Raw genomic sequence first — 22,707 nt, forward strand, 5'->3', positions numbered from 1 at the left:
CAACAAAAAACTAATTGTTGAATAAACCATTTTTGTGGAATGCCCTTTGTTACAACTATGAAGCAAAAGTGTTGGAACACGGTAACAGCTTCTTTTTATAACTATAATGAGAAGACAAAATATACACCAACCACCAAGACCAGAGGTCAAATGATGAAAACAGTAGCCTAAACATCATTATAAGCGCCAAGTGGCCTTAGTCACGATCAGCACAAAAAAAGGAATTATAGTGTATGTAAGTGTTGATATGACTGCAGTAAAAAAGATATATATTGTCAGCTCGTGCTTATGTTGTGTGCGTCTTCACGCAAATGGCATCGGTTGGATTTCGTTTAGCTGTTACTCCTTGTCCCAACAGTTAACGCAAATCTTCATAACACTCACTTGGCTTAACACACGAACATACTTTTGTCTGGTTGTAAGTGCGTAGTAGTCGCCCGTTTTCTCTTGGTTGTGTTCCCGTGGTCTTGTCATTCTTCAGCCCGTGTTGTGGAGTACAACAGCTGTGCAGGTGCCTTATTTTGTGCAGAGGGAGGGAGCTCCCGTCTCACTTTGTTCATGGTGCCGCCCAGACTTGTTTTCTTTGCAAGCAACTTGTCCGCTAATGACAGTGAAGAAATAGTCCAAGGTGACACTGCTCCCATGGCCAACGTAAGGTTCCACAAGCCTCAAGACCACATCTTCTGACACTCGCTCGCTTGTGGCTATTTTCCCAGATATTGAAAGACGTTCGTATACAATAAGGCACGCTCTTACTGTGCAGCCTACTCCAAAGTAGGCCAGAGTAGACTGATATGATACGCTTGGATTCAGTGGATTGATATGGGGTAGATACCATTTTAAGATTAGAATTAGAATGGATCAATACAACAGAATGGCCCGCCCTGTTCTTCATTCACTATTGGCGATGACATAATTATGCATGACATGACCTCCTAAAACTGGTTGTAAACTCCAGTTCTGTTTGTGATATTAAGATTCTAACGACGATACGGTGTTATATAGACTTATTTAGGAAAGGTCAAGGACGGGGGAGCGAGACTTTAAAAAAATGGCAGAGTAAGAAAACAATTAAACTCATGCAGTCAAAATGACTGATTTAGCGGTTCTAGTGTTAAGCTGAAGAGTCGTAAAGCAGTGCCCACATGGCCACCATGCCAGCCCAGAGGCGCCAGAAATAGCTCTCCTCTCCTTCTGTGCCCCCACTACCAACCGCCAGGCTGGTGGCTCAGAGAGGCTCGCCACGTTTGGCTGGGTCCGCCACAGTAAACAACAAGCCAGCCCGCAAGCACAACAAACCACAGACCCGGCTATACTCAACTATGCCTGTTGTCGCCGACCCACAGCCCAAAACCACGCTCCCTCTGTGATTGATAGCGTAAGAAAACCACTCAGGGATGTGGAGAAAAACCAAAACCCCGCCCACTCTGTTGTGACTGACGAGTAAGAGAAACCACTTGGGTTGATTGACAGCTCAGCAAACGTTTTTGTGGCGTTAGAGTGAAGCAATGCAACAGGCTCTCAAACTACTGCCTCAGATCACGCTTCCTGTGTCAACTTTGACCTCTCACGATGTGAGACACTTTAGTCGAACCCCCTACGGAATACTGACTGACTACAAAGCGTTGCAAAGATGAGGTTATTTCCTTGACAACTTACTTTACCTAAACAGTGGTCTGTGGCATGGAATTGCAAAGTAAGCTGTCAGCTTATGACATCTGCTATGTCATGCATATGACAGCGTTATGCAGCTCCAAAGTCAGAAGGTTAAGTCAAAGAAAGTACAGTATGTCAATGCCTAGAAACTGCTTCTCCGATAGAAATCCCTGATCACACTTGAAGACGATGCCATGGCGACGTTAGCCAGCTAAGCTCATGCCTAGGAACACGTCATTGGGTCTAAGGGTTGTGTCGCGCCGAACTGCACGTGTAGGCCGTCAAATCATGGGAGTAAACAACATGCTCAGCTACTTAAGACATTAACCCCAAACCTCGTTCTGGTTTGTCGAGTCGGCTTCGCGAAGCGTTCCCGGAAGTATCGCAATGTTGGGCTTCTGGGTTCAGAAATTCTGTGGTCAAGTTGTCAAATGATCAAAGCATAGATATACGCCAAAATGATGGCACTGAACAAGGCTTAGGGGCACAGTACAGCCAAAATGAAGAAATTTTATTTGAGGGTGTGTAGAGAAACCAAAATGGCAGCCCAGCTCTTGAAAGGACATGCGTGCGAGGCAGGCTCACCTTGTTTTCTCCCTCGATGACAATGACGGGCACGGAGGTTGCAGGCCAGCGGTGCTTAGCAGGGAGAGGCTTGTCACAGTTCCACAGCACAATGATCTGAGACAGGAGAGAGACAGAGAGAGACAAAGAGAGTTGGTGAGAAAGGAAGTGACATGGAGACAGAAACGGCAATTGAGATTATAGAAGGGGTGGGGGAGTTAAAGGTGTGAGAGAGCAGGAGAAAGAGATCTCATGAGAATCACAGATATGACATTCTAAAATGACACTTCATTTTAATTTACTAACCACATAACATCACATTCCCCCATCGTACGTCTTCAACATTTCATTATCCAATTCAAAACATCTGACATTTAAATCCATCCAACCACCCCACAATTGAGAGCTGAAATATGATTCCTATTATTAATATTTGGTAGCATTGCCTTTAAATAGTTTAATTTGGGTCAAATGTTTCGGGAAGCCTTCCACTAGCTTCCTACAATAAGTTGGGTGAATTTTGGGCCATTCCTCCTGACAGAGCTGGTGGAATTGAGTCAGGTTTGTAGGCCACCTTGCTCGCACACAGTTTCTCAGTTCTATAGGATTGAGGTCAGGGCTTTGTGATGGCCACTCCAATACCTTGACTTTGTTGTCCTTAAGCCATTTTGCCACAACTTTGGAAGTATGCTTGGGGTCATTGTCCATTTGGAAGACCCATTTGCGACCAAGCTTCAACTTCATGACTGATGTCTTGAGATGTTGCTTCAATATATCCACATCGTTTTCCTACCTGATGATGCCATCTATTTTGTGAAGTGCACCAGTCCCTCCTGCAGCAAAGCACCCCCACAACATGATGTTGCCACCACCGTGCTTCACCTTGCAGGACTCCCCATTTTTCCTCCAAACATAACGATGGTCATTATGGCAAAACAGCTCTATTTTTGTTTCAACAGACCAGAGGACATTTCCCCAAAAAGGCAAATCTTTGTTCCCATGTGCAGTTGCAAACCGTAATCTGGCTTTTTTAAGGCGGTTTTGGAGCAGTGGCTTTTTCCATGCTGAGCGACCTTCCAGCTTATTTCGATATAGGACTTGTTTTACTGTGAAAATAGATACTTTTGTACCCGTTTCCTCCAGCATCTTCACAAGGTCCTTTGCTGTTGTTCTGGGATTGATTTGCACTTTTCACACTAAAGTAAGTTCATCTCTAAGAGACAGAAAGCGTCTCCTTCCAGCGCTGTACTGCAGCGCCAGCTGTGCCATCAGAGTCCTGGGTTCGCGCCCAGGCTCTGTCGTAACCGGCCGCGACCGGGAGGTCCGTGGGGCGACGCACAATTGGCCTAGCGTCGCCCGGGTTAGGGAGGGCTTGGTCGGTAGGGGTGTCCTTGTCTCATCGCGCACCAGCGACTCCTGTGGCGGGCTGGGCGCAGTGTACGCTAGCCAAGGTGGCCAGGTGCACGGTGTTTCCTCCGGCGCATTGGTGCGGCTGGCTTCCGGGTTGGATGTGCGCTGTGTTAAAGAAGCAGCGGCTTGGTTGGTTGTGTATCGGAGGACGCATGACTTTCAACCTTCGTCTCTCCCGAGCCCGTACGGGAGTTGTAGCGATGAGACAAGATAGTAGCTACTACACAATTGGATACTACGAAATTGGGGAGAAAAAGGGGTAAAATTCAAAAAAAAAAAAAAAGAAAAAAAAGAAAGCGTCTCCTTCCTGAGCAGTATGACGGCTGCGTGGTCCCATGGTGTTTATACTTACGTACTATTGTTTGTTCAGATGAACGTGGTACCTTCAGGCGTTTGGAAATTGCTCCCAAGGATGAACCAGACTTGTGGAGGTCCACCATTCTTTTCTGTAGTCTTGGTGGATTTCTTTAGATTTTCCCATGATGTCGATCAAAGAGGCACCGAGTTTCAAGGTAGGCATCCACAGGTACACCTCCAATTGACTCAAATGATGTCAATTAGCCTATCAGAAGCTTCTAAAGCCATAACATAATTTTCTGGAATTTTCCAAGCTGTTTAAAGGCACAGACAACTAAGTGTATGTAAATGTCTGACCCACTGCAATTGTGATCCAGTGAATTATAAGTGAAATAATTTGTCTGTAAACAATTGTTGGAAAAATTACTTGTGTCATGCTCAAAGTAGATGTCCTAACCGACTTGCCAAAACTATAGTTTGTTCACAAGAAATGTGTAGAGTGGTTGAAAAACAAGTTGTAAAGCCTCCAACCTAAGTGCATGTAAACTTCCGACTTCAACTGTACATGCATAATGATCTGCATGTCATTGTGGCAGAAAACACTGCATGAAACCCTATACACTTCAGTTAACACAGACACACACTCCCTCGCACACTTTCTCTCCCCCTCTCACACAAAACACACACGCCTCTCTCCCAAACGTACACCCTGCTCCCGACTTTAAAGTTAGGCACCAAACAGAATGTAAGGGGCACCAGAAAGATACCAATTTTTTTATTTGTATATAGTTAGGTCTCTATGAATCCTTTGACGCGTCTCATGAGTAGCAGACCTTTTTCCTTTCTTCCAGTGCCAATCAAATGTGCATAGACCTACTGTCAAGTTACCAGGGTGATAAACAGCTAGGTAAAATGACTAAAACAACGTTGTTTGTTGTCAAACCAATCATTTGTGGGCCGGGATTAGGTTAAAACGCCCCGCTCACATGGTTTGCGAAATGATATAAAATGCGCGCTGGAAAGAAAAAAAAAACACATCTGAGCTAGAGACCAGCCGTTTCCTCTGCTCTAAAGTTGCAAGCATGCCTGTTGCAAAGCTGTTTTTAAACCCTCTGGCACTGCTGCGTGACAGGGGACTTGCAAAGCCTGTACTCAGCTGGCCTGTGCTCTTGGTTATATCAAGGATGAAATGATATACAATGTATTAATGTAGCTCACTCTGCACACTGCTCCAATGTATCAAATGTACAAATGTAACAGAAGACTGATCAAGGTTCCATCCCCGCTCGCCATCAAGGCTAAATGATATTTTAATAGATGTGCAGGAAGAGCGGGTGGAAAGAAGCAGGTGAATGAGGGCTGGTGGGGGATAGTGCCGTGGCAGTCATTCAATCTTGTCAAAACATTGATTGTCAAGCAAATAACTGCCGGCCTCACGGTAATTAACCGTTAATTGACATAAACACATTTAGCATCTCCTGTAGTCCATTTCAGAAGAACAGAATAGCATACTCTGATTTGTACTTATGTTAGGTCCTGATCTGGCTATGCCATATGGACTTGGGCTACACTAGTTCATTTAGCAGAATTTAATATTATTTTATCGTATGAAGAATCAAATTGAACATAGCTGAAGAGAAAGGATATTGTCTCCAAACAATTTGAGGAAGTGCGCACATGCGTTTTTTCCCGTGTTGAGCGGTTAGAGAAACAGGTCCTCCCTATAGGCTTAATTTAGAGTTATTTATGCAACTTTAGTTGTGATACAAATGTTGGGCTATATATGTTTTAATACATTCGAAGGCTCCAATGATGATTTGAAAAAAGTCGCATGAAAGGCATGAGCCCTGCTTTGTTGTTTTTTTGTGTGCAGGCTACACACCCTTCATCAGTCTCTCATTCACAATTTGACAAGCACTTGAAAATGACTCAAATTTCCCAGCGGCATCCCCTTCGTGGCCGTAAAGCTCCTAAAATAAATCCATGCCTTTTGAGGCCAGTGGCCGTTGTGCTCTTGGGCTGAATATAATCATTACAATTCCCTTCTCCTGTCAGGGTGCTCCGAAGCACCTCTCACTCACATGGCTCTCTCAAATATCTAAATTCTTATTAGCCAAAGCCCGTCACGTAATTGGGTCCTTCTCACAAGCTACAAGTGAAAGACAGACACATTTGGGACGCAACTGCGCGTATTCTTATTCGAATTCCGAGGTGCATAATGAAGACGTTGGAAGAACTGTCCACATTTACTTTGGTTAGCCAGCAAGATGAGTAGGCCTGACGGACAACAAAAGCACTAGCCTATGTCAATCTACTATCCCCAATAGTACAAAAGTTCCAAACATAGTTTGGGACAGTTGTGGAATGCAATAGATCCCAAATGAATACAAGCATCAAAACACCTTTTGAAAGCGAATGAGGCTGATGTAACAGATCAGAGCATTTAGCTTAAAACGTTGATAACCTATTAAGGCTATTTCTTCACATTAAAACCGCAGCAATGCTAAATGCAATCAATTAGCGGGAAAACACCATTCTCAAAAGTGACCGCAAATGCGATTATGCGTGTAATTATAAAAGGTGCATTGTTATGGTGAAAAGGATCTTCCCCAAACTCGAAACTCACGAGCTGCGTACAGTGCCTTCGGAAAGTATTCAGACCTCTTGACTTTTTCCACATTGTTATGTTACATCCTTATTCTAAAATGGATTCAATTGTTTTTTCCCTCATCAATCTACACACAATACCCCATAATGACAAACCAAAAACAGGATTTAATAAAATAAATTTAAAAAATGAAATATCACATTTACATAAGTACTCAGACCCTTTTACTCAGTACTTTGTTGAAGCACCTTTGTCAGCGATTACAGCCTTGGGTATGAGTTTCTCTCATTATTCTCTGCAGATCCTTTCTCAAGCTCTGTCAGGTTGGATGGGGAGCGTTGCTGCACAGCTATTTTCAGTTCTCTCCAGAGATGTTTGATCGGGTTCAAGTCCGGGCTCTTGCTGGGCCACTCAAGGACATTCAGAGACTTGTACTGAAGCCACTCCTGCGTTGTCTTAGCTGTGTGCTTAGGGTCGTTGTCCTGTTAGAAGATGAACCTTTTCCCCAGTCTAAGTTCCTGAGCGCTCTGGAGCAGGATTTCATCAAGGATCTCGCTGTACCTTGCTTAGTTAGTTTTTGCCTCGATCCTGACTAGTCTCCCAAACATCCCCACAGCATGATGCTGCCATCACCATGCTTCCCCGTAGGGATGGTGCCAGGTTTCCTCCAGACGTGTTGCTTGGCATTCAGGCCAAAGAGTTCAATCTTGGTTTCATCAGACCAGAGAATCTTGTTCCTCATGGTCTGAGAGTCTGTAGGAGCCTTTTGGCAAACTCCAAGCGGGCTGTCATGTGCCTTTTACTGAGATGTGGCTTCCGTCTGGCCACTCTACCATAAAGGCCTGATTGGTGGAGCGCTGCAGTGATGGTTGTCTTTTAGGAAGGTTCACCCATCTCCACAGAGGAACTCCAGAGCTCTGTGAGAGTGACCATCAGGTTCTCGGTCACCTCCCTGACCAAGGCTCTTCTCCCTCGATTTCGCAGTTTGGCCAGGCAGCCAGCTCTAGGAAGAGTCATGGTGGTTCCAAACTTCTTCCATTTAAGAATGATGGACGCCACTGTGTTCTTGGGGAACTTCAATGCTGCAGAAATGTTTTGGTACCCTTCCCCAGATCTGTGCCTTGACACAATCCTGTCAGAGCTCTACGGAGAATTCCTTCGACCTCATGCACTGTCAATTGTGGGACCTTACATAGACAGGTGTGTGCCTGTCCAAATCATGTCCAATCAACTGAATTTACCACAGGTGGACTCCAATCAAGTGGTAGAAACATCTCAAGGATGATCAATGGAAACAGGGTGCACCTGATCTCAACATATTTCAAGTCTCAGAGCAAAGGGTCTGAATAGTTTTTATTTGTCATAAATGTGCAAAATGTCTAAAAACCTGTTTTTGCTTTGTCATTAGGCTCTACACCCGTTGCAAAGCGGATTAATGTGCTTAATTTTAAGAAGTCAAATTCATCCCAAAGGTGTTCGATAGGGTTGAGGTCAGGGCTCTTTGCAGGCCAGTCAAGTTCTTCCACACCGTCGATGTGGTGGTAATACGGTCACCTTAACAGTACGGAATGCAGCTGATATGCACATGAAAGCGAAGTGGACATTATTGGATCGGTGAATATAAGAGACTAGTAGTTGCTGTTGCTTAAAACATTTACTGAATTTATAAACAACTGACTTAATAACCATTTTTTTAAACAGGCGCCAGCGGGTTATTTAGCTCGGTAGGGGCGAAAATGTTGGTAGTATCAAATCATATTTTATTTGTCACATACACAAGCAGATGTTAATGCGAGTGTAGCGAAATGCTTGTGCTTCTAGATCCGACACATGAAATGAAAAAATTCTAACATGTTGGTATCATAAGTTCAGTGTATCGTGTATGTGTGTTTCAGTATGAGTGTGTGTATATGTGTGCCAGTGATGTGAGCGACAGACACAGTTCCTCTGTAAAACTGTGGAACACGCGCACTCACAGCAGGAAGTCCACAATCTCTGCATGCATGTCTCTGCCAGCGCTGTCTCAAAAGCTTTTTTGCTCCCAATTCTCTCCCCACCCTCTCTCTCTCTCCCCCTTTTCTCTCTTTCATTCTCTCTCTCTCTCCCTCCCATTCATTTATTTATATCCCTCTTCTCTACTTCCCGTCCCCCTCAACATGGAAGTCTTTGTGGGCTGAGAGTGAGATGATGTAAATGTTGATACTTTTCTTATGTACCTGGCTCTCCGCTTTGCATAGGGAGCCTGCAATCTAGAATACAAAGCATTTCTATACAGAAAGTAGGGTTGCACACCTCCCTACACAATTAAGATGCATTAGGGGGTGTGTAACACACTATAGTAGACACAGCTATCGGACTTTGGTTTAATTCCCCCAGCCCTGGTTAAAACCAATACCTCTTGTATCCAGCTGGCCCACGGCACTTTCAGACACGCACACAGACACAGAGAGAGAGAGAGAGAGATGACCAATCGGTACAGATTGTAATTCAATCCACGTGAGTTAACTCTGAGGTGGTAGAGAGAGAGAGGTTGGTTATCCACTGGTGCTTGAGAAGATGTCCTTTTGTCTCGGCAATGATGCTACGAAATCCCTCACAGTTGGGAGTAATATTGGGTTTCGGGAGAGTTCCGACAATTGGAGGACATGAGCAGGAATGTGCACACACACAAACACGTTTGTGGCTTCTTACCTGTGCACAATACGGTGATTTGGCAACAGCCACCAGGAGCTTGAGGATGGGCTGGGATTGGGAGACCAGGGGGGTGACTGCATGGATGACAGCCGTGAACTTGGGGTACGGTTTTATACCTGGAACATAAAACAGGTCAAAACGTACAGTATTACTGGTAAGGTTTGATACCTACAATACAGACAAACATGATATTTGTTAAAGTTGGATGGCTGGAACACAGACAAACAAAGTAGGATATTGACATCACTCGATCTGTAGCTGAACAAAGGGACAAAACTATTGGTGATTCTCAGAAGTTTCGCCTCTAGGTACATTTCTTTTGGCATCGCCAAATCATCAGTTTGTTCAAAGTCATTATCCTCAATTACAGCAGGCATAAAATAAAATACACATTTCTATGAGAAACCATTCGAAACTAGACCTAAAAATGGTTCATTCTCTGTATGTTTTCACATTGTAGTTATTGGTGACGAGGCTTTAGTATTTACTTGTAGGCCATGCTTACACAAACAGCTGATTTATGACGTTATTATTTACGAGATGAAAGGGGACTCCTTATTAAATGATTGATCTCACTAGGTGTCCAATTCATATCCAGAACACCAAATCATTTTTAAGGGGTAGAGGCATTGGCTCCTCATAATAACAGATTGGATTCGGAGTGTCATTACGAGATCGATTCTCCTGTTTTATCGGTCTCATTTAGTCCTCCAACACTCCACCTTGTCTCTTTAAAAACCTCCACATGCTTAATTGGTTGACTCCGTGAAAAACAAATAAAACTCACCGCAGGGTAATCAATGCTCGTCACCCCGCGATAATTGTAATATTTGCGCCTCGCACCGAGGTGCTCGATCAAAAGGGTTGTGTATTGAGGGAGCCGACTACCTGACTTCATCGACGAGATGACAATAGAGTTACAGAGGAGAAGAATCCCAAATAGCACCCTATCCCATTTATAGTGCACTAGTTTTGAGCTGGGCCTATAGGGCTCTGGGTCAGAAGTAGTGCACCACATAGGGAATAGGCAGCCATTTGGGACGCACTAAAAAAGGCCTTTGAGGTCACAGATTGTTACAGAGGCGTCGTTTGTGTTGGTGAACCGGCGCAGCGGTATATGCCGTGCTCACTGAGTGAAACGAACGACTGACTGACCATTAGGCGTGTCAGCGGGCCTAATGCGAGCATCAATCAAGGGTCAATCGAGTAACACGTTGTTATAGCCACTGTAACAAGTCAATTGATCATCTAGTGGGACAGCGTCTTGGCTACGTAGTCATTTAAGACTCTGTCACAGCTGGAATCCAAGGTTCTAAAAACAGACGCTTCTCATTTAAAAAACAACAACATTTGGACGGGGTTAGCAGTATATCATAGGCTAAGGGAAATGTTCAAGAAGACACAAGGACTCTACCCATAACATAGATAGCATGTACCTACTACTTGACCAAACACACAACAAAATGTGATATTCTGGTGTGGCAAGGTAACTTCCCTTGTGTAGCCCTAGTATATCTATAGCTCAAGACAATCGGTAAAGGACTGCTGTTACACAGATACGGAACGACTGGTGCTACCATGGAGTTTTTCCCGAGCCAAATGTGTTCCTGCTTGGGCTTGCTCTATGGGATCTAGAACAGGTAACTGTAAAATGCACTTTGTGACAACAGCTGGTGTGAAAAGGCCATACAAATACATTTGATTGAGTGGTCGATTGAGAGGGGGGCTCACCTAGGGTGGCGTAGTAGAAGGGGAAGTCTCCCAAGTGGGCAGAGTACTGTGGCAGGGCGAAAAGCCCCCCGGGGTGGCTGTTCCACATCAAGGTACTCCTGGACTCCTGCTGCAGCACCCGGTCCTGGATGATCTGGGGGGCAAGAGGAGATGGGCAGAGGTTAAACCTCTCCCTCCAACAGAACATTCATAGACCCTAAAACACCAGTCACTCAAAAACAGATACACTGAGGTTCTGTTATTCATTCATATACCACTATATTATTAGCATTAGGTGTGTGTCCAGTAGAGAGAAACATTCTGAACGTTGCAGACAGCCGTATAATGCAATAAACCAGAGCTCCCCAGCCCTCTTCATGGAGAGCTCACCGTCCTCACCGTAGGTGTTCACGCCGACGCTAATCTAGCGCACCTCATTCTAATAATTGGCTGATTGATGAAGCTGAATCAGGTTCATTACAACTGGGGTTGGAGTGAAAACCTACAGGAGGACAGCTCTCCAGGAACAGGGATGGAGAACCCTATAGTAGACTGACCCTGTTTAGTACTCTTTACATTAGGGTTTCCCAAACGTGGATTTATAGACTTTATTTCTTGACATTATATCTTGCCTTCATTTATACCCGCAACGCTCAAATGTTTCAGCCACTCGACGAAGCCCCACCAATACAGCGAGACCTCTAACAGGAGCCCCTTACATACGAGACATCCAGATGAACCTGTAACTCGGGACCAGTACGGGCAGCAGTCAGTCATACAAATAGAAGCTGTGCCCAAAACATACTTCACGCACGAAAGAACAAACCAGTTCAGTGGTACATACAGTCAAACACCAGCCACTCCAATGAGGAGTCCACTCATTCATTCCCCTTACAAATAGACCCCAAATAGTCCCTCACACATCCAAACGCCAAACTGGCCATTTTCCCCTGTTGCTTTCTGAGGTGGGGGATGCAATTTTGCTGCTGCTGTGGTATCGAGGCACGACAGAAAGCGATATTTGAAATAAAACTACATGCAAACGATACAAAAAAAAATGATACAAACAATAAAACAAAAAGGTGTGTTAAGAGAGTGTGTGTGTGTGTGTGTCCCCTCACAGTCCCCCCACTGTTCCATGAGATGTTGCTTAATCTGTTTTTCAAAGGTATTTTGCTGTTTGCTTGAGTAATAGGAGATGGAAGGGAGTTCCATGTGATCATGGCGCTGTAGAATACTTTTAATAATATTGACAAAGCAATATAAAAATTAATCTGCAGAGGTGGGGATAAGAAACGAGAGGCAGTTTTCCACTGCTACGGCCCCTCAGGCCAGTCAATAACCATTTGCCTCAGCCCAACAGATTAACTTGGAATCCTTTAGCCTCTCAATAAAAAGCACTCACCACCTTCAAACGAGGGTCTTAAGACCTTATGAAGGGCTATTTCTCTTGCATGGCTGAACTCCTTCCCCTTGAGCGTCCTAGCTGAGCATGATGGACGACTCAATCTAGCCTCCCAACAGCTAAAATCAGCCAATTAGGAGAATAATAGATAAATCCGCTCTGTTTTGGAAACACACTGTAATTCCGTTTAATAGGTGTGCCGGGAATCGACAGGAACAGAGAAGGCTCCATTGGCTTTGTGATTGGTCAAAACTTCGTGGCAGGAAACGCAACGTGATTGGTTGGCTTGTTCTCTTGCTTGTTTACTCGCTCGCCAACTCGGCCGCAACGGCATTAACATACACTACACAAAGAAAAGTATGTAGACACCTGCTCGTCGGAACATCTCATTCCAAAATCATGGGCAATAATATGGAGTTGGTCTCCCCTTTGCTGCTATAACAGCCTCCACTTTTCTAGGAAGGCTTTCTACTGGATGTTGGAACATTGCTGCGGGGACTTGCTTCCATTCAGCCACAAGAGCATTAGTGAGGTCAGGCACTGATGTTGGGCAATTAGGCCTGGCTCGCAGTCTGTGTTCCAATTCATCCCATAGGTGTTCGATGGGGTTGAGGTCAGGGCTCTGTGCTGGAGCATTAAGATTTCCCTTTACTGGAACTAAGGGGCCTAGCCCGAACTATGAAAAAAACAGTTCCAGACCATTTTCCCTCCTCCACCAAACCTTATAGTTGGCACTATGCATTAGGGCAGGTAGTGTTCTCTTGGCATCCGACCAAACCCAGACTCGTCCATGGTGAAGTGTGATTCATCACTCCATAGAACATGTTTCCACTGCTCCAGTCCAATGGTGGCGAGCTTTACACCACTCCGGCCGACGCTTGGCATTGCGCATGGTGATCTTGGGCTTTGGTGCGCGTGCTCGGCCATGGAAACCCATTTTATGAAGATCCTGACGAACAGTTGTTGTGCCGACATTGCTTCCAGAGGCAGTTTGAAACTCGGTAGTGAGTGTTGCAACCGAGGACAGACGATTCTTATGCGCTATGCGCTTCAACACTCGGCGGTCCCGTTCTGTGAGTTTGTGCGGCCTACCACTTCGTGGCTGAACCGTTGTTGCTCCTAGACGTTTCCACTTCACAGTAACAGCGCTAACAGTTGAACAGGGCAGCTCTAGCAGGGCAGAAATTTGGCAAACTGACTTGTTGGAAAGGTGGCATCCTATGACGGTGCCACGCTGAAAGTCACTGAGCTCTTCAATAAGGCCATTCTAATGTCAATGTTTGTCTATGGAGATTGCATGGCGGTGTGCTCGATTTTATACACCTCTCGGCAACAGGTGTGGCTGAAATAGCCGAAGCGACTAATTTGAAGGTGTGTTCACATACTTTTGTATATATAGTGTGTGTGTGTCCCGTCTCTCCCTTGAACACATTCAGCACATAAACAACAAAACGGTAAGTCACCCGGGCTGTGCCGTGTTACAATGTCCCCCGCCCTCCTCCCCACCTTAGCACAGAGTGACAGCACGTCAGTGGGGTTAAGCCTGGGTGCCACCGCCGAGCTGGTGCCCAAACACTGAGACGGATGGAGACCTGTGTGTGAGATGGCAGCAATCCCAGGTTGAGGCTAGTAGAGATAAAGGTGATTGGCACGACAGACTAAAGATGTCCATCAGGTTGGTGCGGCTAGCATAAATACTCAGATTGACGATATGGATGAGATTGTGGGGCATGAGGCTAGTTGTGCTCCAAGGCTGTGTAGAAAATAGAGATACATTTGAGATTGGTGCCAAGCTATGTCGTAGACCATGGGGTAGGCAATTAGATTCAGCTGCGGGCTGAATTTGCCCGAGCGGATTGTCGGGGGGGAACGGAGCATAATTATAATCATTTGTACACTGCAAATTGACACCAACTAACCCCAAAAAGAGACTGTAATAACTACCATTTCATACCTTGATTACATTGAGACACAATCACACTTTTTTAAATTCATGGGAATACTTTAATTTTTTTTAGCTGAATTCCTGGTGATTCTAGTCTTTTTTTACCCCCTAAAAAAAAATTGCTTGCCGGATGGTTTTGGCATGCTGGCCGCCTGTTGCTGACCCCTGGTGCAGACTGTGCCCTATGAGCGCAAGACGTTGAAAAGACGTTGTAGACGTAAATTAGGTTGAAAAGACATTCTTTTTTAATATATTTTTTTAAAGTATTTTCAACGTCTTGTGCTCATAGGATGATGCATTTGCAATCGTAGTGTGAGGTGTGCGGATGGCTGGTGGTGTGAGGATGGCTGGTAGTGTGTGGATGGCTGGTGGTGTAAGGTCAGTCTAGCATGAAATAGACACTTGGGAATAAACAGAGAGATTGCGGTGAGGCTAGCGTGACATTGGAACTCTGGAAGACAGAGGGAGATTGATAGCCGAGGAGACGGAGAGAGAAAATGAGAAAGAAAGTGTGTGTGTGTTGTGTGAGTGTGAGTTTTCTGTGTATCTGTGTGTGCGTGTGTCTGTGTGTGTCTGTGTGTGTGTGTGTGTGCATGTGTCTGTGTGTGTGTGTGTGTGTGCGTGCGTGTCTCACCTCCAGAGTAGTCAGCACAATCTTCTCCATGGAGGAGAAGTAGGCCTCCCACAGGAACTGGGTCTGCTGCCTCAGAGCTAGGATCTTATCCTGATGGATGGAGCGCACCGTGGACGGGATCTGGAGGAGGACAGGAGGGGGACATTGTTAGACAGAGGGGCTGGAGAGAGGAGTGGGGGGGGACAACGCACCATGGTTGGGTCAGAGAGAGGGGGATGGAGGAAGACAGCAGGTTCAGTCAGAGAGAGGGGGAGATAGAGGTAGGGAGGAGGACAGCAGGTTCAGTCAGAGAGAGGGGGGATAGAGGGAGGGAGGAGGACAGCAGGGTCAGTCAGAGAGAGGGGAGGGATAGAGAGAGGGAGGAGGACAGCAGGTTCAGTCAGAGAGAGGGGGGATAGAGGTAGGGAGGAGGACAGCATGTTCAGTCAGAGAGAGGGGGGATAGAGGGAGGGAGGAGGACAGCAGGGTCAGTCAGAGAGAGGGGAGGGATAGAGAGACGGAGGAGGACAGCAGGTTCAGTCAGAGAGAGGGGAGGGATAGAGGGAGGAGGAGGACAGCAGGGTCAGTCAGAGAGAGGGGAGGGATAGAGGGAGGGAGGAGGACAGCAGGGTCAGTCAGAGAGAGGGGAGGGATAGAGGGAGGGAGGAGGACAGCAGGGTCAGTCAGAGAGAGGGGAGGGATAGAGGGAGGGAGGAGGACAGCAGGGTCAGTCAGAGAGAGGGGAGGGATAGAGGAGGACAGCAGGGTCAGTCAGAGAGGGGGGGGGGGGGTAGGGGTAGGGAGGAGGACAGCAGGGTCAGTCAGAGAGAGGGGAGGGATAGAGGAGGGAAACGGAGCGAGAAACGACCGTTTGAATTTTCTGTTTTCTTAAGGTGTGTCTAGCCTCTAATGAATACGATCCCGGGCTGAGAGACACAGTCAGTGAGTGGACTCTCTGATTGCGTTAACACTAGTTATCATTGGCTTGCGAAACTAACTCCAAACTTCCTTCAAACGGCACGCAGAGACATATAAATGCTATCCTCGAGTTCATCTGACTCTTGGTAAGTAGAATCTTTCAGTGTCCCTTTTAGGGACGGAGGTGGTGGTTGCGAGGGGTGTGTGTCGTACCTGCAGCAGGAGCCTCTCGTCCCCGATGACGGCCGCCGTGTTCCAGTTGATGATCTCAGAGAAGGGCAGCTCCCAACCGTTACTCAGCATCACAGGCACACAGGCTGCCTAAAGACAGAGATACACAACCCAGGGAGAGAGAGAAGAATAGATTAGGGACACAGAGAGAAAATTTTTGTTTTAAACAGACTTGGAAATCGATACAATAAAACAGGAGAGGGAGAGGGAGAGAGAGAGAGAGAGAGAGAGAGAGAGAGAGAGAGAGAGAGAGAGAGAGAGAGAGAGAGAGAAAAAAAAAGCAAGAGAGGGAGAGGTAACCAAGCGGAGGCTGGCCTTCGGCAGTGGCGAAGTAGTGGAGACTTAATGGAGAGGTAGAGGAATGGCGAGAAGAGGAGAACAGCTGGTGCAGTGTGATGAGAGGTTGACGTAATGACAGCCCTGTCAATCAGGGGTCATAAAGGTATCAGCTAAAACAGCATTGGCCCCCGGGCCCTGCTTTCGCTCTCACACTCTGACTCTCTCCTACAAACACTAATACCAGTGGAGGCTCTTGCATTCACACTCACCAAGGTAGTCAGATTTTCTCTCTCTCTCTCTCTCTCTCGCTCTCTCTCAATTCAATTCAATTCAATTCAAGGGCTTTATTGGCATGGGAAACATGTGTTAACATTGCCAAAGCAAGTGAGGTAGACAACATACAAAGTGAAAATATAAAGTGAAAAACAACAAAAAGTAACAGTAAACATTACACATACAGAGGTTTCAAAACAGTAAAGACATTACAAATGTCATATTATATATATTCAGTGTTTTAACAATGTACAAATGGTTAAAGGACACAAGATAAAATAAATCTCTCTCTCTCTCTCTATATATATATATATATATATATATATATATATATATATATATATATATATATATATATATATATATATATATATATATATATATATATATATATATATATATATATGTATATATATACTTTCTGTGGAGAAGTGTGCACTAACATTAGAGGTGCTGAGTGTGGAAGTAGACAGAGTGGGAGGTGCACAGGTGTGCGACAGGTGTGAGAGGTATAGGTTATGAAGTGTGCACCGGTTGGCTCGACTCTGACAAGTGGATACGCTGTACAGTGCCTTGCGAAAGTATTCGGCCCCCTTGAACTTTGCGACCTTTTGCCACATTTCAGGCTTCAAACATAAAGATATAAAACTGTATTTTTTTTGTGAAGAATCAACAACAAGTGGGACACAATCATGAAGTGGAACGACATTTATTGGATATTTCAAACTTTTTTAACAAATCAAAAACTGAAAAATTGGGCGTGCAAAATTATTCAGCCCCTTTACTTTCAGTGCAGCAAACTCTCTCCAGAAGTTCAGTGAGGATCTCTGAATGATCCAATGTTGACCTAAATGACTAATGATGATAAATACAATCCACCTGTGTGTAATCAAGTCTCCGTATAAATGCACCTGCACTGTGATAGTCTCAGAGGTCCGTTAAAAGCGCAGAGAGCATCATGAAGAACAAGGAACACACCAGGCAGGTCCGAGATACTGTTGTGAAGAAGTTTAAAGCCGGATTTGGATACAAAAAGATTTCCCAAGCTTTAAACATCCCAAGGAGCACTGTGCAAGCGATAATATTGAAATGGAAGGAGTATCAGACCACTGCAAATCTACCAAGACCTGGCCGTCCCTCTAAACTTTCAGCTCATACAAGGAGAAGACTGATCAGAGATGCAGCCAAGAGGCCCATGATCACTCTGGATGAACTGCAGAGATCTACAGCTGAGGTGGGAGACTCTGTCCATAGGACAACAATCAGTTGTATATTGCACAAATCTGGCCTTTATGGAAGAGTGGCAAGAAGAAAGCCATTTCTTAAAGATATCCATAAAAAGTGTTGTTTAAAGTTTGCCACAAGCCACCTGGGAGACACACCAAACATGTGGAAGAAGGTGCTCTGGTCAGATGAAACCAAAATGGAACTTTCTGGCAACAATGCAAAACGTTATGTTTGGCGTAAAAGCAACACAGCTGAACACACCATCCCCACTGTCAAACATGGTGGTGGCAGCATCATGGTTTGGGCCTGCTTTTCTTCAGCAGGGACAGGGAAGATGGTTAAAATTGATGGGAAGATGGATGGAGCCAAATACAGGACCATTCTGGAAGAAAACCTGATGGAGTCTGCAAAAGACCTGAGACTGGGACGGAGATTTGTCTTCCAACAAGACAATGATCCAAAACATAAAGCAAAATCTACAATGGAATGGTTCAAAAATAAACATATCCAGGTGTTAGAATGGCCAAGTCAAAGTCCAGACCTGAATCCAATTGAGAATATGTGGAAAGAACTGAAAACTGCTGTTCACAAATGCTCTCCATCCAACCTCACTGAGCTCGAGCTGTTTTGCAAGGAAAAATGGGAAAACATTTCAGTCTCTCGATGTGCAAAACTGATAGAGACATACCCCAAGCGACTTACAGCTGTAATCGCAGCAAAAAGGTGGCGCTACAAAGTATTAACTTAAGGGGGCTGAATAATTTTGCACGCCCAATTTTTCAGTTTTTGATTTGTTAAAAAAGTTTGAAATATCCAATAAATGTCGTTCCACTTAATGATTGTGTCCCACTTGTTGTTGATTCTTCACAAAAAAATACAGTTTTATATCTTTATGTTTGAAGCCTGAAATGTCGCAAAGTTCAAGGGGGCCGAATACTTTCGCAAGGCGCTGTAGGTTGGGATTGAAGGGCACAGGTATGCAGCTGTTGAGTGGTCCCTGGAAAGGTGCTTCAAAGGTGTGTGGTAAGCGTGTGGTAAGCTTGTGGTAAGCGTGTGGTAAGCGTGTGGTACAGGAGAGGTTATGAGCGTTCTGGGGTTGGGCAATACATTGAGGAGACGTATGGAGTGGGAGTACGTAACGAAGACTATATATATATATATATATATATATATATAAATAAAAGAGAGTGTAAGGGTTCTGTGATACTTGGAGGAGATTAAATGGAGTGGGTAGGACAGAGGGAGTAGAAATGCATTTGCTGTGTAAAGAGTGAAGTTGCGGTGTATGGGGTTTCACTGTGTGAGAAAGACTGCGTGGGAACGAAACTCATGCATAACACAGTGACGGGTGGAGGAAAACAATGTGATAGTTACATACCAAAATATCATATACATATATCGATACTTTGACTCCACCTATCGATTTGTAAAGTGGCATTAGCTTGAGCTAGTCTGCTGTACACACGTCACAAATTCCAGGATTTTTTTTCATCATATAGCTCGTTCTCCATCTTCTTTTTAAATAGCGAGCCAACATGTTGCCAGCACTTTCATTTCCATGACTGATCACAACAAATATTTTTTTTTTAACTTCAATATCGTATTCAGACGCTTTGCTCGGTACTTTGTTGAAGCACCTTTTGGCAGCGATTACAGCCTAGAGTCTTCTTGGATATGACGCTACAAGCTTGGCACACCTGTATTTTGGGGAGTTTCTCTCATTCTTCTCTGCAGATCCTCTCAAGCTCTGTCAGGTTGGATGGGGAGTCCGGACTCTGGTCGGGCCACTCAAGGACAGTAAGAGACTTATCTCGAAGCCACTCCTGTGTTGTCTTGGCTGTGTGCTTAGGGCCGTTGTCCTGTTGGAAGGTGAACTTTTACCCCCAGTCTGAGGTCTTGAGTGCACTGGAGCAGGTTTTCATCAAGGAGCTCTACTTTGCTCCGTTCATCTTTGCCTCGATCCTGACTAGTCTCCCAGTCCCTGCCGCTGAAAAACATCCCCACAGCATGATTCTGCCACCACCATGCTTCACCGTAGGGATAGTTCCAGGTTTCTCCAATTGGGACGTTTGGCATTCAGGTCAAAGAGTTCAATTTTGGTTTCATCAGACCAGAGAATCTTGTTTCTCATGGTCTGGGAGTCTTTAGGTGCCTTTTGGCAAACTCAAAGCGGGCTGTCATGTACCTTTCACGGAGAAAAGGCCCTCTACCATAAAGGCATAATTGACGTAGTGCTCAGGGCTTGGTTTTTGCTCTGGCATGCACTGTCAACTGTGGGACCTTATATAGACAGCTGCCTTTCCAAATCATGTCCAATCAATTGAATTTACCACCAGTGGCCTCCAAACAAGTTATAGAAACATCTCAAGGATGAATAATGGAAACAGGATGCACCTGAACTACATTTTTAGTCTCATAGCAAAGGGTCTGAACGCTTATGTAAATATGATATGTTTTTAGTTTTTAATACATTTGCAAACATTTTTTTTAAAAATCTGTTTTCGCTTCGTCATTATGGGGTATTGCGTGTAGATTCATGCGGAGACTGTTTAATTTACTCCATTTTTGAATGTAACAAAATGTGGAAAAAGGTCAAGGGGTCTGAATACTTTCCGCTGGGAATCTTAAGGAGTCAATCTCTGTGCGTGTGTGCCTGTGTGTATGGGCCCACTCACTTGCAGTGCCTCCAGGAAGCGAAAGGATCCCAGGCGTCTGCCCCGAGGCACCAGGCAGAAAGTGGAGTTGTGCAGCATCTCTCTGTAGTCATATCTGTGGAGAAACACACATCATCAGTACATGTCACACACACACACACACAAAGTAGAGGCTGTCAGGTTTCTCTCCTATAATCATACACCCTCAGGACCACATGTATACACAGTGCTAGCTATGCTCACCTTCCGGAACACACTCACATAACAGATCGCAGCCCAGTATACAGTAAGTCCCTCAGCTGCATCATGTAACATCATTCATAGACAGGTACGGACAGAAGACAAATCTATTTCTCCATCACAAGCACACAATTTTCTAGGGTGTCTCACTGCAGTGCAATTCCTAATCTCCCTCTCCCGCTTGCTTGCTCCCTCCATGCCACTCTCTCCCCCTCCCAGTGAGGTGTGCCTTATTGCTATCCAAACGGAATGATCAACCCTGCCAGGGGTAACGAGCTGTGAGTGACACCTGCTACCAAGAGGCAAGCTCCTGCTGTGGTGGGTGTGTGTGGTTAAATCAGCCACAGAAGAGGGGGGGGTTGTGTACACACTACAGGACTGTCTGTGTCTGTCCGCACGCTCTTAATCATGCCCAGACAGAGGGAGTAGTGTACACACTACAGGTGAAGTCACACAGGGTAGCAGAGAGTAGGTAACACAGATGGGATGAGAATATGAAGCTGTTTTCCCATTTCACACAGACAGCCGTTTACTGGGGCTTTAACCTCTACTAGGCCCAGGAGAAAGACTTTCTGCCCATCTTTCTCTCTCTCCTCTCCTGTCATTGGGAGAATCTCAATTGCATTTCCTTGACTCCACTTCTCTCCACTCTGACCTTCTCATCCAATAGGTTTTGAGGAGGCGGAGAGAGAGAGCTCGCGAGGGATCAAGGAAATGCAATCGAGTTTCTTCCATTGCCTTTCAGTCCAATTCGCTCTTAATCACATTCATAAAGCCCTTTTTTTACGTCTTCAGTTGTCACAGAGTGCTTTTCAACTCTCTTTTCTATTCTCTTTCTCCCCCTTCTCTCCCACTGACCCTCCTAACTCACTCCCCCCTCCCCTCTCCCTTCCATTCTAGCCACTACTGCAGAACTTGCAAGGGAGAGTCAGCTAAAGACAGGTCCTTTAGGTTAGGAGGTTAAAAGAGTGGAGGCGGTACATCATCTCATTTAGGTCTATATGGTGTGAAGGTGAAAGGGCAGTCATTCTCTATCCCGGTCTCTCTCTCTCTCCATGGTGTATGCAGAGGGCTGCTGCTGTTTACCGACACTAACGGAAGGGTGTGTGTGTTTTTGTGTATTCAATCCGCACATAGGCTCACGTAACATTGGAGGGCAATAGCCGGGACACATCTACCGCTAGGATTCAAAGCACAAACGGGTACACACACACACACACACACACACACACACACAGTCACTCTCGCACACGGCAACAACTAATAAAATGGCCTGCGCGCCGCACTAGTCGGTGCTGAAAGTCACATATGTAATATATAGTTAGAACACAACATGCATCACACACACACACACACACACACACACCTCGGTGGCCACGTTTGCAGGGGACATACATATTTCTGCACCAGCTGTCTCCCAGTGCAGCGCGGCCACCCTCGTGTCCCTCCTTGCCTTAATGCCACAGAATATCAAATGAGACAGACTGCCCTAAGTAGCTGTAGCATCTCCCTCCCGAGCACATCTGGTGTTTGGGTTAATGCTCAAGACACGATGTGCCCTTGGCATCAGGGCGTGCTCAGAGAAAGCAATGCCTCAGTAGAGCAAGGACGTGCTGCTCCATATGACAGGCTGGTCAGTTTACCATACATCCTGAAATGTATGAAAGTGTATTCTTATTTTGTGCGTGACGGGCGGGTGCTGCTGGGAGTGAGTGGGGCGCGGAAATGCAAAACAAGTGCATGAGAACCGGAGGAAACTCCGTAGAGGGGACTTGATTCATTTTATGGATACGTCCAAAGTCCATGCACACTATAGCTTAGCTAACCCTTTACAGGCGGTAGACTGCAAACGGTTGCAACATACTCCATTGAACCGTTTAACAAGGCTTAGTTCATTGGTTTAGCTCATTTCTGTGCACTATACAGGGCGAAGGACGTATGTGAAGCTCCTCCGCTGGATCTCTAAAAAGATCCACATGACAA

General features: G+C 45.4%; 1 protein-coding gene across 1 annotated transcript in view; it reads right to left on the minus strand.

The window, feature by feature from the left end:
• ext1b (exostosin glycosyltransferase 1b) overlaps positions 1–22,707 on the minus strand; it is a 112,264-nt gene that overhangs the window by 25,278 nt on the left and 64,279 nt on the right. Inside the window, exons 2-7 of the mRNA XM_036952640.1 lie at positions 20,506–20,599; positions 16,034–16,141; positions 14,924–15,043; positions 10,961–11,093; positions 9,227–9,345; positions 2,242–2,337 (exon numbers count right to left, since the gene is read on the minus strand). Coding sequence (XP_036808535.1) covers positions 2,242–2,337; positions 9,227–9,345; positions 10,961–11,093; positions 14,924–15,043; positions 16,034–16,141; positions 20,506–20,599 — 670 coding nt within the window. The remainder of the gene's footprint in view (positions 1–2,241; positions 2,338–9,226; positions 9,346–10,960; positions 11,094–14,923; positions 15,044–16,033; positions 16,142–20,505; positions 20,600–22,707) is intronic.

This window comes from Oncorhynchus mykiss, chromosome 18 (genome assembly GCF_013265735.2).
Source record: "Oncorhynchus mykiss isolate Arlee chromosome 18, USDA_OmykA_1.1, whole genome shotgun sequence".
Classification (NCBI taxonomy): Eukaryota; Metazoa; Chordata; class Actinopteri; order Salmoniformes; family Salmonidae; genus Oncorhynchus; species Oncorhynchus mykiss.